This window comes from Brachycentrus maculatus, unplaced genomic scaffold, assembly GCF_059751285.1.
Source record: "Brachycentrus maculatus isolate JH-2025_06_01 unplaced genomic scaffold, ASM5975128v1 h1tg000966l, whole genome shotgun sequence".
Lineage (NCBI taxonomy): Eukaryota > Metazoa > Arthropoda > Insecta > Trichoptera > Brachycentridae > Brachycentrus > Brachycentrus maculatus.
Window position 1 is genome coordinate 22,145 of NW_028281687.1, and position 17,415 is coordinate 39,559.

The 17,415-nt window shown below is 32.6% G+C and overlaps 1 protein-coding gene across 2 annotated transcripts in view; it reads left to right on the forward strand.

Moving 5' to 3' along the window:
* The first annotated feature begins 11,904 nt into the window (after nt 1-11,904).
* LOC148299753 (uncharacterized) overlaps nt 11,905-17,415 on the forward strand; it is a 28,859-nt gene continuing 23,348 nt past the window's right edge. For both annotated transcript variants that reach the window (XM_088275721.1, XM_088275722.1), the window contains exon 1: nt 11,905-12,331. In XM_088275721.1, the coding sequence (XP_088131847.1) occupies nt 11,932-12,331 (400 nt within the window). In that variant the 5' untranslated portion in view covers nt 11,905-11,931. The remainder of the gene's footprint in view (nt 12,332-17,415) is intronic.

The following is a 17,415-nucleotide window of genomic DNA, read 5'->3' on the forward strand; positions in this document are numbered from 1 at the left end:
CCTGAAGCGGAGGGCTGATCACCTTTCCTTCATGTGTTAATGATCAAGATAACACTGCGTTTATTTGATGCAGTGTTCTATGCACTATCGGGGTGCGGATAAGAAGAGTTTGAAGAAGAGGAAAGAAGATATATAGAACATTTTGATATAGGTAAGCTTTAAAAATTGAGTGACATTGAATGATCAAAACGGAGTATTTTCATATGTTACACATTTATTTATAGTTAGAAACGATACAGTCATAAAATTTGTGTAAAAAAATATTTACCGTGAATCAGATTTCATTAACGTACTGGTAGACATTACAATAGAGCGACTATTTTTACTTTCAAGGTTTTTATTACTATAAATATCAATAACGGTTTTTAATAGAAGTACGTTCATGAAACTTACTTACATATATATATATATATATATATATATATATATATATATATATATATATATATATATATATATATATATATATATATATATATATATATATATATATATATATATATATATATATATATATATATATATATATATATATATATATATATATATATATATATATATATATATATATATATATATATATATATATATATATATATATATATATATATATATGTATATATATATATATATTGAATGTTACCAAGTGTAGTTTAAAATTAGAATTTCATAATTTTTTAATTAATAATATATATATATATATATATATATATATATATATATATATATATATATATATATATATATATATATATATATATATATATATATTTATATATATATATATATTTCCATTCGCCAGGAACTACGCTTGGATGGCTTGACTCTGGCCAATATCTGTACCCGACGGATTCTCCAGTTCTTTGGACACGTTGTGCGTGGCAACGAAGATAGCCTGGAACGACTAGTTGTGATCGGTAGCCTGGAAGGAACGAGAGGGAGAGGAAGATCCTCACACGATGGACCGATCAAATTAAGGCAGCAGCAGGCACCTCAGTGGTTGGAGCGCTACGTGCAGCGCAGTCAAGGGATAACTGGAGAAGAGTCATTGCTTCTGCAAGGGTCACAACCCTCAGCAATGAGGAATAAGACGGAGAAGAAATATATTTAAACATCATGTACAGAATAGAAATAAGTAGATTGTCGGGCTTATTGCTGAAAAGCAATATCAGACTAGTAATATTGGTCAAAACGTTTGATACCATATATAGCTGTTTGCAATCAGAGGGTAGATAGTGCTTGAACATTAAAAAAAAACACGTAAATTACATAATATAAATTACATAACAAGGAAGGCAAAGGAAAGGGAGTTTAGGGAAGGAGGTAGAGGGAAAAACAAGGGGAGGAGGTTTGATGGACAGTTAGCAATCTAATAATAGATAGTAATGTCACAGATGTTTCTTCAAAGTTATTAAAGAAAATGCATTTTTACAAGGAAAGGCAATTTATTCCATAGTCTGGCCGCTTGGACAGAGAAGGAATTATTTATTGATTTGACGTTTAATTTGTAGAACTCCATTTTAATTTTTTGAGTCTACTAAGTTGTATCTTATCAACAAAAACACATAAAAAATTAATATTGTGACAATTATTTCGCCTTGTTAGGGCATTATCAAACGAATGTCATTCGAATATCATTCGTTTGATAATGCCCTAACAATTGTCACAACATAATATTTTTTCAATGTGTTTTTGTTATTAAAATACAACTTAGTAGACTCAAAAAATCTGTGTTTGATTTAAAATTGATACATAAAGAGGAGGAATTATTGAAGAATGATGTGTTATGACGAGGAATGGAAAGTGTGCCTTTATCCCAGTCGTACAGGAGAAAGTGACTAACTACCAAAACGTAAAATGTTCAGGAGGGCTATTTAAGTCACTTTTGCTTGGCAAGAAAATAAACACCAATGCAGTTAGTCATTTTTAACAAGTCAATATACTATATTTTCAAGTTTAAAAATCTTTGGGATGTTTTTTAGGGCAATATTAAGCTAGTAAGATATCAAATAGTCAATGATCACGTTTTTGTAAAAAATGCACTTGGTCACTTTCTCCTGTATGACTACGATATATTGTTTCCTCTTTTACTTCCGCATAGAACAAATTACAAATTATAGGAAGTAGGAACTATCAACTCCTTCCTTTTTTAACTCTTGGGATTATCGTCGTTGTGGGTGAAGCGAACATCATAGTCGTGCTCTAGAGGGGATTTATACTTTTTGATCGTTAGTTGCCCAACTACGATATCCATCCACAAATTTCAACGTACAAGAAGGGATTTGATACTCTTGTACGGTAATTCTGTATTGTCGCTATGAAGGTTTATATATTTATTATATGGTAGGGTAGGCGCCATTTTTACAATGGAATATTGCATTTTTTTATATTTTAAGATTTGTTGTAAAATACTAATAAGACCCTTATCCGCACCCCAATGGTGCATAGGGCACTGCGTCATATAAACGCAGTGTTATCTTGATCGTTTATACATGAAGGAAAGGTGATCAGCTCTCCGCTTCAAGTACCAGTCCAGGGTAATATTGAATAAATATTACAGTGAAAAAATCACTCATATTTATTCTTTCCCCATGGGAATCGAACCCGGGTCCTCCAGAACGGTAGCCGAGCGTGCTGACCACTACACTACGGAAGCGGAGGCGGTTCTAAAATAATGTCCCCATTATTAAAATGGATTCTACCAGCGAATATTAGATAAGTTTTCTTGTATTAATAATATTTAAGTACAGTATCCAACAAATTAATTGAAACAAAACTTTTTTTCGCAATTTTCAACACCCTCTAAAAAAATGTTTTGGGATGTTCCTCGTATTATGGACCAGGGCTGCTTCTTTCAGTGACTGAGATGATGAATAGCGATAGGTATTACCCAATTCTACAGGAAAAATATGCTACCAGAAAAACGGAGGTCAAACTGTAATGGAATATTTCAGCAGTATTTAACCCCCTGCCACAAATCCAAAAAAAATATGAAATTCTTCACACAAAAACTAAGAACTGTGTTGGACTGTTTAAGAATTTTGCCAGACATTAAGGTTTACCTAGTTGAAAATCTATCGGCAATCTGTAAGAATCGACTCTCCAAAATTGATTTCACTGCGGTGGAAAAGCTAATTTTGTCTATAATTCAGGTATGGTTTCGAGACGAAAAAATGGCATCCACGTGCCAAAACCTTATATAATAGATGCCAAGAACAGTAAAACCTTTGATTGAGACCATAGATATTATATTGAATATTAATTTGTGATATAACTAATGAACAAAAGATTTTACAAAACATTGTGCGAAAATACGACAAAAAAGTTTTGTTTCAATTAATATGTACGATACTGTATATTCTCCTCCTCTTATGCACAAGGATTTATGGCATATTCAGTTTAAATATCTTAAAAATGATAGTGAACGTGTTTGTTCATAATAAATAAATAAGGTTGTTTCCTAAAAACAATACAATATGTAGATACAATGGATTCAATATCTTATACGAGTATCAATCAAGATTTGTCATATAGTACATTTATTTGTCTCATTCGTCTAGTAGGAAGGTTTAGGCAAGATACAGGATAACTGAGCTCGTAGACGGCCAAAATAAATAAAATAATTAAACGGGGATTACCCTTACAGTCAGTCCAGTGTTGCTAGGTCTCCTCGGCAAATGGCAATCCTATGTTTTTTTGCACTGAAAACACCGAACCGAACTCACAAAGCACTCGACTCCTCGCGCTAACCCGATCGTCCCACAAGTCACTCCTTTTGTAAACATTTCACCGCCATTTTAAACAATTATATCACACAAACAAAACAAATAAACCGAGTAGGTCCTATTCACACGACCGCCCCCGCGCTCCGGCCGAACTTTTCGTGAAAAGAAAAGAAAACATTTTTAAAAAATCGAACGCATAGAATAATAATTAAAGTCCAGGAACTTGCCGCTCGTACATTCGTGTCATTGCGTCATACGACATAATACATGGCGTACAAAGTTTGGTTGTGAGTGTAAAACAAATAAGCAATGTCAAAATAGCCCGCTCGAGTGTGTGTGTAGAACTTAACCAAACATTCTCACACCGGCGCAGGATATGCACGCTATACTAACACCAGCGGACTTCTCAGGAGGACAGATAACGCACACGCACTCCTCAGATAAAAAGCCGACAAAAAACGAACGAAAAATTCGCAAACTCGCGATAAATAGGTACTTATTCGTTACCCCGAGGGCGAGACCCCGAAATTCAAACATAAACGATACATTATACGTATTAAAAACATTTAAAAACACGTAAAACGGTTGACTCGAGCGCGAAAAATAATTATGTATCAATTTGAAGTTTACAGTAGTTTACGGCGCGTTTTCAAGGTAATTATGTAGGTACTTTTATAGACGTACTTTCTATATTGTTTAGTCCAGTTTATTAGTCCCGGTGGCGGTGACGCGGGAACAATGTTGCCGTTTTAAATTTGGTTCGGATGTTTGATTCCCGCCGAAAGTGACAGTTCGTTTCAAATTTGTTTCCGTTCCCGCGCGAAGATGGCGCGTGCCTTTAATCGATACGAATTGATCGATATTAGATCTGGTCGGCCGTCGGCTGTCGGCTGTCGGCCCGGAGGTGGCTGAACACTGACTTTACTGAACACCAGACTCTGGCTAGAGACGGCACGGAACACAGCACTGTCGAATAAAATAAACAACAACATACCTAAATAACCGACTTGTGTCGTTCGGACTTGTGTGCATGTGTGGATGTGTGAAGGGGGCGGGTGCCAGTAACAAACTCTAAAAAAATTAATTTATTTATTACTATCCTTAAAAAATAATAAAAAACGGAAAGCGAAATTCGAGCTTGACAGCGAAAAAAGGCTACACATCACAACCCGGTATTTTCATACATATATTCAGGGCTTTTTTTAAACATAAAAGGTCCTGGAACTCACTTAAAAATATTTTCAAATATCATTTAAACATTCATTACACTACAATATTTTATCGTTTTGACGAATTGTATAAATATAGATTATAATTTCGTAAGCATTGGTTCGTCTAATCGATGTTGCAAATGATTTTTTTTTTAAAAATCCATGAAAAAAGGTGCCGGAACGCCTTTCTACCGCATTATATGGAATAAAAAGCCCACCATATATCGCTCACTCCTTTCAAGAACGTCATAAATCAAAAATCGTCAATTTTCAGTTGTGCGTGTTTTCGGAATGCCCAGAAAATGTACTATATCCCGGCAAAAGCGCCATATTTTTAACTTAATATTTACCTGCTACAGGGCAGAAAGTATTGTTTTTGCAATTTGGAGAAAAGGTATTGTTTAATTATTTTTTTTAAATAAACTATTTATTTTTTAAATACAGAAAAAACCTTCAGGTTTAACCTAAAAAGATTTGTTGCACAGTAAAAAGTTCAATAAGTGTCTTAGTATTTATTTTTAATAAAATGTAATATATTTTTAAACTTTAAAAACGTTCTCCTGAAAAATCAAGTTTTTTGATTTGTGACGTTCTTGAAAGGAGTGAGCGATATGTATATTTCTTTCACTATAAACTCTGCTTATGAATGAATTCAAGGTAGACAAAGTCAAATAATATTGATTTTATTACTGTGCATAATTCGTTATATCGCCCAGCTACGCTTAAAACGATCAAAAATTTTATATTATTTCGTGGAAACAGTCTAACTTTGATTTTGCTAGAAAGAAAAGCTAGGGAAATTGTGCTTCCGGTTCAAAAAAGTTCGCTCTCCAAGTCAACAAATGTAAACTTTTCAGGTCAATAAATTTAAACCTTTCGAGCCAAAAATGTAAAGTAAGCCCCTAAATTGGCATTCTCTTCTTCTTCTCCGTATTATTCCCGATTACTGAGGGTTGTGACCCTTGTAGAAGCAAGTTGGCATATCGTTGGCTTAAACTGTAAAGTGTCCAACTCCATTCGAACTTTGTCTATATGAGAGAATAAAAACATTTTAATCAAACTATCAAACTGAATTTATCAATTCTAAAAAAACTTTTATATTATTCTCACATATATTTGAATGGTATACAACAATTTACTACTGCAAGAGTCGGTGAGTTCTATTTCATCGTTAAATTACAATGTTTTTACTCTATCCCATGGACTAAGCACGAATGAAGTCAGATATTTATACAAATATGAAAATGCAACAAAAAAAAACGAAACATTAAAAGTGCTAATCAAAACAGATTTTTTTCTTATTTGATCTATATCAACATACTTTCCAACTACTGGATGATGTATCAATATTATATGTATATCAAATTGAAACAATGTATCTATAATTTTTATATGAAAGAAGATGGAAAAGATTTCCATCTTCTTACATATAAAAACGATAGATGTTTCATCTCAAGTTAACTATACTTTAATATTCTTTATTAAAATATATTAGTTTTTAAATACATCATCTGCTCAGACATTCAAGAGCAAAAAAAAACTATTTAAAACCTTTGGCATTATAAATTATTACAATTTATAGGATTTTTTCTTAGGAATAAGTCCACCTTTGTGGGCTACGCTTTTAACTAATTTAATAAAAATTACAAAAACGTAAAAAATGCAAAAATGATGTGGTATAATCTTGATGGTAAATTATATGAACGTAAAAGTGGTCCGTATCATATCTCAATGTAAAAATGACTTAGTAATGAACTTTTAATAATTAATATCAATTTAAACACATTCTACTGATATTTGAGACAGCTGTTTTGACTTATCAATCTGTTCTGATCATTTTCAAGGTGAAAAGGCACGTATTTAACAAATCAATAAATTGTACTCAAATGGCCTCTCAGGCAAAGCATAGCTTTATTATAAAATTTAATATATTCAGAAGAATTATTAATCGTATTCTAATTTATAATATTAATAGTAATGTAAACATGATAACCCATTGACGCAAATGTTTGCCTTTGTTATTTGCAAATGAATGCTCCATTTATACCAGGCCAATTATCAAGACCAAAGCGAAGCCAAACTTAAAGACTTAACGTAAAATCGGGATCAAATACAAATTTCTTACACGTTTTCTAATAATTTTCGCATTTTGGTTCATAAAATAAAATTGCTTTGCGAGAGATGTCTGTCAGGAAGCCTAGATGCTTCTGTATCAGATTCGGGAATGCGGTTGGGAGCTTTCAAGTAACGTAAATAGGCATTCGTATTTTTCGTACTGAGTACATTGATAACTGATATATGAATCATAAAATTACATTATCTATGTGTAATTATTGATAAAAAAAAGCGTAAATACGATATAATGCCCCATGCATCATTGTCTGATAATATTGGTTAGAAAAAGAGAGGAATTTATTCTTCAAACCTTTGGTTAAATCGTGAATTGCACAATTTCCGAAATGTGGGATTGACTAATTTTATTGTAGCTCAGAGTATTACTTTATGGTCTGTTATTGGCGCCGTCCCCTTTCAGAATAAACACGTGACGTCATCCGGCGTAAACAAACAAACAAACACACGCGTCGCGCTTTAACGATCCATTAGCGCATTCGCGGGCACACACACCAACGCGACACCAGATAACAGAATAATAACTCATATTATATATAATACACTAAAAACTACTTACATAACAGCCCGGTGACGAGTAGTTGGAGCCGGTACCTACCTAATAAAAAAAACGACGTGTCTATGAAATAATAATGTCTATGTACTTTGGTTCGGATTTCGAATCGGACAGCGGAAATCGAGCAAAAGGGATCGCGGGAAAAGTTTTCGTCCGGCGAAGGTCACGGCCGAATGGCGCGAAACGAAAGCCAAAAGGGCGTAAGAGCGAATCTGAGAACTTAATGCATTTTGTTTTGTATTTATTTAATGTATGAATTTTTATATCAAACACTTTTTCGAGTCTTCTTCTTCTTTTTTCTGTGCCACTTGTAACGAAGATCGGCGATCATCATGGCTATCTTGAATTTTGATGCTGCAGCTCGGAACAGAGATTTGGTGCTTCTGCCAAACCATTGTGGTAGGTTTTTCAGCCATGATGTCCTTCGGCGTCCTTGAGTTCTTCGCCCCTCAATCTTTCCTTGTATGATTAGGTGGAGAAGAGGATATTTTTCATTTCTCATGACGTGTCCGAAGTACATTAGCTATCTCTGATTGATGGTTGGTACGAGTTCCTTTTGAGTCTACTAAGTTGTATAAAACTAACTAACTAAAAGAGGTAGGCAGAGAGAATAGAACGCCACACCACTAAGTCTTTGCAAACATTCTTAGCCTCTTCCACGTTCATGCATCTCCTCATACATACCCGCCGATTGTTACGACTCCTAACCTGACCACTTTCAAGTTTTAAGTTGTATTTTATTAAAAAACACATAAAATTATTATGGTGACAATCGTTTCGCCTAGTTATGGCATTTTCAAACGAATGTGAAGATTAAATGGACTAATGCCATAACTAGCAAAACAATTGGCACAATATTAATTTTTATGTGTGTTTTTTTTTAAAAATAAATTACAAGTTAGTAAACTCAAAAAATCTGTGTTTGATTTAAAAATTAATATATGAATTAAAATGGGGTTCTACGATTTAAACCCCAAATAAATTTTATATTTATTTTACAAAATAATATACACGATGATAATATACAATGTCCGAAGCAATATATAAACGGGAATTATTGATAATAAATAAAAATAATCATAAATATTAATATCTTTTTTTATACATCGCTCACTCCTTTCAAGAACGTCATAAATCATATATCGAAAATTTTCAGATGTTTTCGGAGTGCCCAGAAAATGTACTATATCCCATCAAAAGAGACATATTTTTAACTTAACATTTACCCGCTACAGGGCAGAAAGTGTTGTTTTCGCATTTCGAAGAAAAGGTATTTTATAATATTTTTTTGAAATTTACTAAATATTTTTCAAATGTAGAAAAAGCATTCATGTTTTACCTAAAAAGATCTGTTGCACAGTGAAAAGTTCAATAAGTGGCTTGACATTTATTTTTAATACATAGTATTTTACTTTTAAACATTAAAAACGTTCTCCTGAAAAATCAAGTTTTTTGATTTATGACGTTCTTGAAAGGAGTGAGCGACATGGTAACAAATATATATATTTTTAATTATTTTGTTTTCTTTGGAAGATATTGTTTCTTAATTTCCTAACAATAAGGCCAGCAATGACCAAATATTATTTACAATAAATTTAAAAAAGAAAATAAATAAATTATATCTCATCTTCCTGAAAATTGAAACCGGAAATGGCATTTTTCCGATTTGTGAACATGTACAACTTTCGGAATTTTAGTAATATGGTTGTCAATCATGGACATAATGATAATTCGTCATGAGTCGTCACTTAAACCAGTCAATGTCAGATCGAAAGTAATTTTAAATCATCACCTGGTTCAAAAAAATGAAAAAGATCGAAAGGCCTCTCGAATAAAGTCATAAAAATAAGGAAAAAACCTGTATTGAGAAAGAGACTTGTACTTTTACTTACAAAACACAAAAATATGGTATTTTAATACCTAGGTCTCCTTTGAATAATTTTAGGTTACCATGCAGGTTTTGTTAATATTAAGGGCATTATTACTATTTGTTTCATTTCGAATTCGACAGCACAACTCCCCCACGAAGGGGTTGACGGGAAAATTTACTAAACGAAGGTCATAACCGCAAAAACACATGTTGTTGCATACGTATTTATAATAGTTAATTACCTTTCGAGTTTAAAAAAAAAGAAGAGAAAAAAAAAGAAAAAAAGAAAAAAAGAAGTTTGTAAAATTAAGAAAGGTGTGTTGAGATGGTTTGGACATGTGGAACGAATGAGTGACGAAAGAACGGTAAAACAAATTTATGAGGCGAATGTTAGTGGGAAAAGAAGCAGAGGAAGGCCGAGAAAAACATGGCACGATCAGGTATGCCAAATACTTGAAAGTGGTCAGGTTAGGAGTCGTAACAATCGGCGGGTATGTATGAGGAGATGCATGAACGTGGAAGAGGCGAAGAATGTTTGCAAGGACAGAGTGGTGTGGCGCTCTATTCTCTCTGAATACCCCTGCGGGGAAGCGGCGTGATGGTTAATTAGTTAGTTTAGTTTGTTATGTTTGTGTTGTGTTTGTAGTTAGCGTGTTTAGCTACCGTGCTGGAGGTTCCGGGTTCGATTCCCATGGGGGAGGGGGGGGGTGAAAATTAATATCAGTGATTTTAACTAACTAATTAACCATCACGCCGCTTCACCGCAGGAGTAGGCTGAGACAATAGAACGCCATACTACCCTGTCTTTGCAAACATTATTCGCTTCTTCCACATTCATGCATCTCTTCATACATACTCGACGATTATTTCAACTCCAGACGCGGCCGCTTTATCGGTGATTTTACACTCTAATATTTATTTGATATCATCCTAGACTGGTCCCTGAAGCGCAGGACTGGTCACCTTACCTTCATATAAGTAACGATCAAGATAACGCTGCGTCAATACGATGCAGTGCCCTATGCACAATTGGGTGCGGATAAGGGTTAGTTGTTATGTTAAATTAGTTCAATTATCATTTTCTTAAGATTATTGACGAGATGATAATTGGTGGGAAAAATCTATCGTATTTACTTATCATTATTTCGCGCATACAATCTGTTCACAGTTATTTTACCTCTAGTTTTTTTTCTTATTATTTAATTGGCAGTATGAATAATGAAATAAAAAAATTAAAATAAAAAACAAATAAAAAATTATAAGTAAAATAACTGTGAACATTTTTTAAAATTATTTATTTGGCAGAATAAATAATTTTAAAATTTTTTAAAAAACTAGAGGTAAAATAACTAAACAGATTGTAGCTTGTAGTAGATATAACGTGGCTCAGTTGTTGCCAAGCTAAAGAATGATCGGCTAACGCAACAGTGTTGAAGTCCCTAAAATCTGGATTTATTGCTATCCTACCCTCCCAAACGGTTCCAAAAGAAAAATTGCCGTATTTATGGTAATCAATTAAATTTTAAAGATGTTCAATGAATAATATGGAGATAGGTTTGGAGATAAGACCTTGTTGATTCGCCTTTTAGTAAAATTTAATTAATTTGCCACACTTTAGTCACTTTAAACATTTTAAAAAATATATTTTAAATATATTGATATGATTTGATAAATGGAGTTATTTTAGTGCGATAAATATATTTTTAACATGTTTTTATTTTAATTACTTTTTGCTTTGAAAGTAATAAATAAAAACATTTAAAATAAGTTAAAATATAAAATTTTCATTAAACATTATAAAAATTATTTTGCAGGGCTTTCTTTTAATGATCATCACGTAGCACCTTATTTGTATAAATTAATTTAGTGGTTCTTGAGATGACTTTTAATCAAGTTGGAAGCCCACCGTACACTTTCATATGAAATCGAGTAAGCTCACAATCTGACTAAAACGATTTTGATTAAAAGTTGGATAGCGCACGACATCTATGATTGCTTTGTAAAAGATTGATTTTAGCATTTCATTTGGTTCGAGTCGCGGATATTGACTAATATGGTTATTTACTCAACTAAGTATTAATTACTTAGTAATATTGCAGGAAAAATACTTGATGTTTCAAATATCTATCAACATTATTAAGTTATTTTTATTAAAAAGTATGTGGAAGATATATTTGAAAACACAGTTTCCATCTTTTCAACTTGGTTGTTAGGTAATCAGTGTCAACTCGAATTGTGACATTTAGATTTATGAATAATGTCAATTTTTGCCCAAATATATATGAATGCACGTTATATCTACTGGTAAAAATTATAAAAATCTTCAATGTTGAACGTTTCTAATGTAGGTAAGTTCCTGTTTAATTTATTTAGGAGGTTTTTTTCCGAGGTCGCCACATTACGTATTATGGCAATAATGTTAAGTAAATTTCAATCAACATGGCGTCGCAGGAGCTGACTCCGATAGAAAAGAGAAATAATAATGTTTTCGGTGCTTCGCCCTTAAAGGACGACGTCAGACCCGCGGTTTGTGCAAATAATTTTAATGTCGTGTCATTACATGCGGCTTGTCCGAGTGAAAATAGCAACCACCGTGATATGTGCCACGAACTGACGCAAACAATGGCGTCGAATTCTCACAGTTCCTCGGAGTGTAAACCTGAAGATTTGCTACAAACAAAGCGCGAGATCGTTCATTTACACTGGAAGAAGGATTTCTTCGAGAGCGGGAAGCGGAGGAGGGTCAACCACGACTACAGGAAGCTGTCTAACTTGGGGTACAGCACCGGTGTTTCGGACGCAAAACCCCAGGCTGTGTCACCCACTAATGAGATAAAAGGTATTTATCATCTCGATATTTCACCTCCTGGTAGCTGACAAACCCGGCATAAACAGTCCAAAACATTTTGGAAGTGTATTTGGCCTGCATTTTTGTACAAATCGATCCCGCGCGCTATCGCAATCTTATCAGTTTGTTGGTGTACCTTTCTCTGTTATAGAAGGTTTGCTACCAAATTAATTTTTCACTACGCTAACCTACTTTTTTTAGATCAATGCCCGATTCGTATTATGTCACACACAAATGCAAGCATGTCGCAAAAAACGTATTTTCAACACGTCCAAAATTTGGCGATTTATTTATACAGGTTTTTTATTTTATTATTTATGGATGAAAAAGATGGCCTAGAGAATTAATAATGGCAGATTGGTAAAATATTTGACTGTCATTTTTCAAAATCTACTGAACAAACTCTTGATTTTCTTAATGAGATCTTGGATAAATACATACATTTCGTAGTTATACAGTTTTTGCAGGAAGTCAGCTAAGAAATTATACAATAATATGGTAAAATTTTATATATTCATATAGAAAAGTAAGTTGTTCTTACTTCAGATCACATTAAAGAAATCTCAAAGTAAAGCGATTCATTTCGAACATGCGGCATTTTAAATAATAGAAAATTAACATTAAAATTAACAAAAATAAAGACTAAAGTGTGTACTTACATATGAAAATGCTCCATCCCGTCCTAGTTCACCACACAACACTTCACAAATCACAAAAACGTATTTTTAAAACTAAACTTTGTTGTAAAAACTGAACTCAGCAGACATTCCTATATGCGAGCATTTTTGTTACTGTTGGAAAATGTGAAACCCTTAAGTTGTCTATGATTAGATTATTGTTGCACGTACTTAAAAAATATTTCCTCTGTGGTAAATAAGTACAGCCTGAAAAAACTTGTCTGTGAATTCGTGGAGGGGCCACATTCAACAGTGTTCACTGATATCATAGTCATACAGGAGAAAGTGACCAAGTGCATTTTTTACACAAACGTGATCATTGACTATTTGATATCTTACTAGCTTAATATTGCCCTGAAAATATCCCAAAGGATTTTAAACTTGGAAGTATAATATATTGACTTGTTAAAAATGACTAACTGCATTGGTGTTTATTTTCTTGCCAAGCAAAGGTGACTTAAATGGCCCTCCTGAACATTTTACGTTTTGTTAGTTGGTCGCTTTCTCCCGTACGACTACTATATATGAAAACTATTCCCATTTCTTACATATTATTTTCATTTTATTTTCTTATGAAAATTATATGCAAATAATTTTTTAAACAATGCGATGAAATCTATATGCTTTAAATATAAAAAAATATATAAAACACTTTGTAAGACCACTTTTTTGAGTTTATCAACACATTGTTTGCAGGAAGAGGAAGACCGAGAAAAACATGGCACGATCAGGTATGCCAAATACTCGAAAGTGGTCAGGTTAGGAGTCGTAACAATCGGCGGGTATGTATGAGGAGATGCATGAACGTGGAAGAGGCGAAGAATGTTTGCAAAGACAGAGTGGTGTGGCGTTCTATTCTCTCTGCCTACCCCTGCGGGGAAGCGGCGTGATGGTTAGTTAGTTTTAATTTTTTTTAGTTTTGTTTGCAGGAAACGCTTAAAAGTGTTTTTTTTTACAAACTGTTGGTAGTGACCGGGAGATGCTTATAAGCGTTCTGTTGCTTACTTTTGGTAGAATGCGAGAGATGCCTAAAAATATTGTCTTCTTCTTCGTGTGCTTTGTTAGGTGCCCCTGACGATTGATCACTACGGCAAAGGTACTATATCCCGGCAAAAGCGGGAAATTTTTAACTTAATATTTACCCGCTACAGGGCAGAAAGTGTTGTGTTTGCATTTTGAAGAAAGCGTATTGTTTAATTAGTTTTTAAAAAATACTTAATATTTTTCTAATGGAGAAAAAACATTCAGGTTTTACCTAAAAAGATCTGTTGCGCAATAAAAACGTTCAATAAGTGGCTTGATATTTATTTTTAATTAATGTTTTACTTAGTAAATACCACTATTTCTTAAAATCTACTGTGACACGCGGTTCGAAGCATTCCGCATCATTTTCAAACACCGTAATTTTTCACCACCGTAAATTTTGATTATATTTTATTATTTTTCAATACTTGAAAAACGATCTCCAGAAAAATCAAGTTTGTTGATATATGACGTTGAAAGAAGTGAGCGACATGTCATTGTTTACTTTTCCTAAGAACGTAATCCTTACCAATATCAAGGAATTACTGTTATCGACTCAAAATTCACATGTCACCTGACATTTAAAATTAGACAAAACTCTATTTGTGAATGTGATGAGACGCCATTGCAAGATATCCCTCATTTAGTGTAGATATATCCAATTTTTTAAAACGAATTATTTAAATTAGAAACAGAATAATGTGCGAAAGATGGTTTGCAGTTGACAAAAATTGATGAGGCAATAGGATATAAAGATCTATCAGATTTAGTGATGTCTTATTTAGAAACTATGACAAGACAAATAAAATAAATAAATGAGCCATGTGACAAATCTCGATTGATATAAGATATTGAATTCATTGCAATGTATTGTAACATTTTGAGTGTGTCCAAATACTTTTTCACAAAATCTGGATTATCTCCAATTACAGGAGTTATTTTCATATTATTTTTTAACATCTCATCAAAGATCGGCGGTCCAAATTTAAAACACAGTAAGGGACATTTTTTTGTAGTAGTTTTTTTTGCATTTTTGGACTAAGTAGAGTCCTACTACAAAAAAATGTCCCTTCTGTGTTTTAAATTTGGACAGCCGAGATGAAGAAGAATATGGAAGTCTGGGCATTTACATCTCACCAATAGATGTCTCTAGTGCAGTTCTAGTGATTCAAGAACAAGGTTTCTAAATTGGTTCATATAATATAGAACTTCCAAGAATTTGAGTAGTGTAATTGTCAATAATGGGTAGAATTGATGAATGTTACACGTGTGTAAAGTGATCACTTAAACCAGCCTATGAGGAATGTCAGCCCCGTAAATGCCCAGACTTCCATATTCTTCTTCATCTTTGATGAGATGTTAAAAAATAATATGTAATGTATTGTATTATTTTTAGGGATCAACCTTCATTCATTTTTTATTTACTACACAAATTCACATTCATTTTTAAGATTTATTAACTAAATATGCTATTAATCTTGTATGTACATAATAATCCAGTAGTGATCATGTCTTTAAGAACAGTGCCCGTCGATGGTTGCTTCTCGTTGGAAGGGACAAGGTAGAAAGTGAATTAATTAAAGTCCAGGTGTAATTATTTTATTGTAAAACCTTCATACATTACATTGTTATTGTATCTATTTTATGTTATGTATATAATCTAATAATTAAAAAATAAAATAAAAAAATAAAAAATTGTATTAACATGTAAGTATTTCGGCTCAACACAGGCCATGCCTAAAGAGCCGTAATAGAAATAGTAAAAAAAAAATTATGTATCTATGAAATAAATAAATAATAAAAAAATATGTACGGAGAATTTTCTCAGGCAGCTTATAAATATTATTTGAAGAAGAAAAAAAACCCCGACCTTACACCATGCGGCGCAATTGACATTTTTATTTTATACACTTATTTTTCTCAAGAACTATTGATTTTTCATAGCAATAATAACAATAACAAATGAGCCATTTAGATAATAAATTTTCCACAAAAACCTTGAAGAAGACTAGTGGTAACAAAACTTTTTTTCGCAGTGGCGTATTGTAAAAAATATCTTCTTCAAACCCTTATCCGCACCCGATGGTGCATAGGGCACTGCATCATATAAACGCAGTGTTATCTTGATCGTTAACACGTGAAGAAAAGGTGATTAGCTCTCTGCTTCAGGAACCAGTCCAGGGTAATATTGAATAAATATTAGAGTGAAAAAATCACCTTTATTTATTTGAACCCTCCTGGGAATCGAACCCGAGACCTCCAGTACTACTGTACTACTGTACTGTAGGCCACTGCCTAGCGTGCTGACCATTACACTACGGAGGCGGACAAAAATATAGTACGCATTTATTTTATTTCAAATATTTTTCAGTGTTTCATAGATACTAATCGTTTGACTGTCTTAGTGCTGGGAGTCGAATTTTGACTTTGTAATCCTTCTACCAAATTTACAAGTTTGGCGTCAGTGTATTTTAGCGGTTGACTTTACAGGTTGTGTTGCAGCGTACTTGCCTATTGCAATTGATTTCATTGACTGTTGGCTAATTAAAAAATAAAATAAAATGTTTAATATTACATATATATTTTATTTTTATATGATGTAGGAAATTACAAACTACTGTTACGCATAATTAAGGGGATATTCGCTAACACAGATTTCATTCCACCGGAGACCACCGAAGAGGTCACATGTCTGTTCACGCCTAATTTTTTTGGATATTTTTTTAGTTTTAAGATTATAAACATTTATATAATTTTTTTAACTACTTACCTTTCAATAACTCTTTTTCTTTTCGATATAATTATTTCTGAGAATTTTTATTATTTTTTTTAATGCAAAAATGGTGTTTTTAAAAAAAAATCAACTACGTAAAATGTTACCTGGATTTAGAGAAAAATTAAGTTGCGACTTTCGAATACTGGGCCCTAATGAATGTTGATTTTTTTCTCTCATTTTTTTACACCTTGTTATTTTGAAAAGCGTTAAAAGTGAGTTCAGTGTATAATTATTTATTATCCACAGATACAGTTCATACAGTTTTCATTAGCATACAGGGATTGCACAAAAATGTTTAAAAATTTAGGTTACTTTTCATAACATACTTTTAAATAATAAAATTTTATTAATAAGTAAAGCATTGAAAATAATTTTTGAAAATCAATTTTTTTATTGTAAATATCGCTTTCGCCAATATATCGTTTTGATTAGCTAAATCTCAGAAAAAATAATGGCATTTCTTAGTGAAATATCATACTAAATATCATATTAAATGATCCCGATAATTGGAAATAAAACTACAAATAAGTATTTTTCATCTGTACCTTGTCCAAAGTTGGTAAACAAATGTTGAATGTTTGCATTCGCAAGTTCAAGGC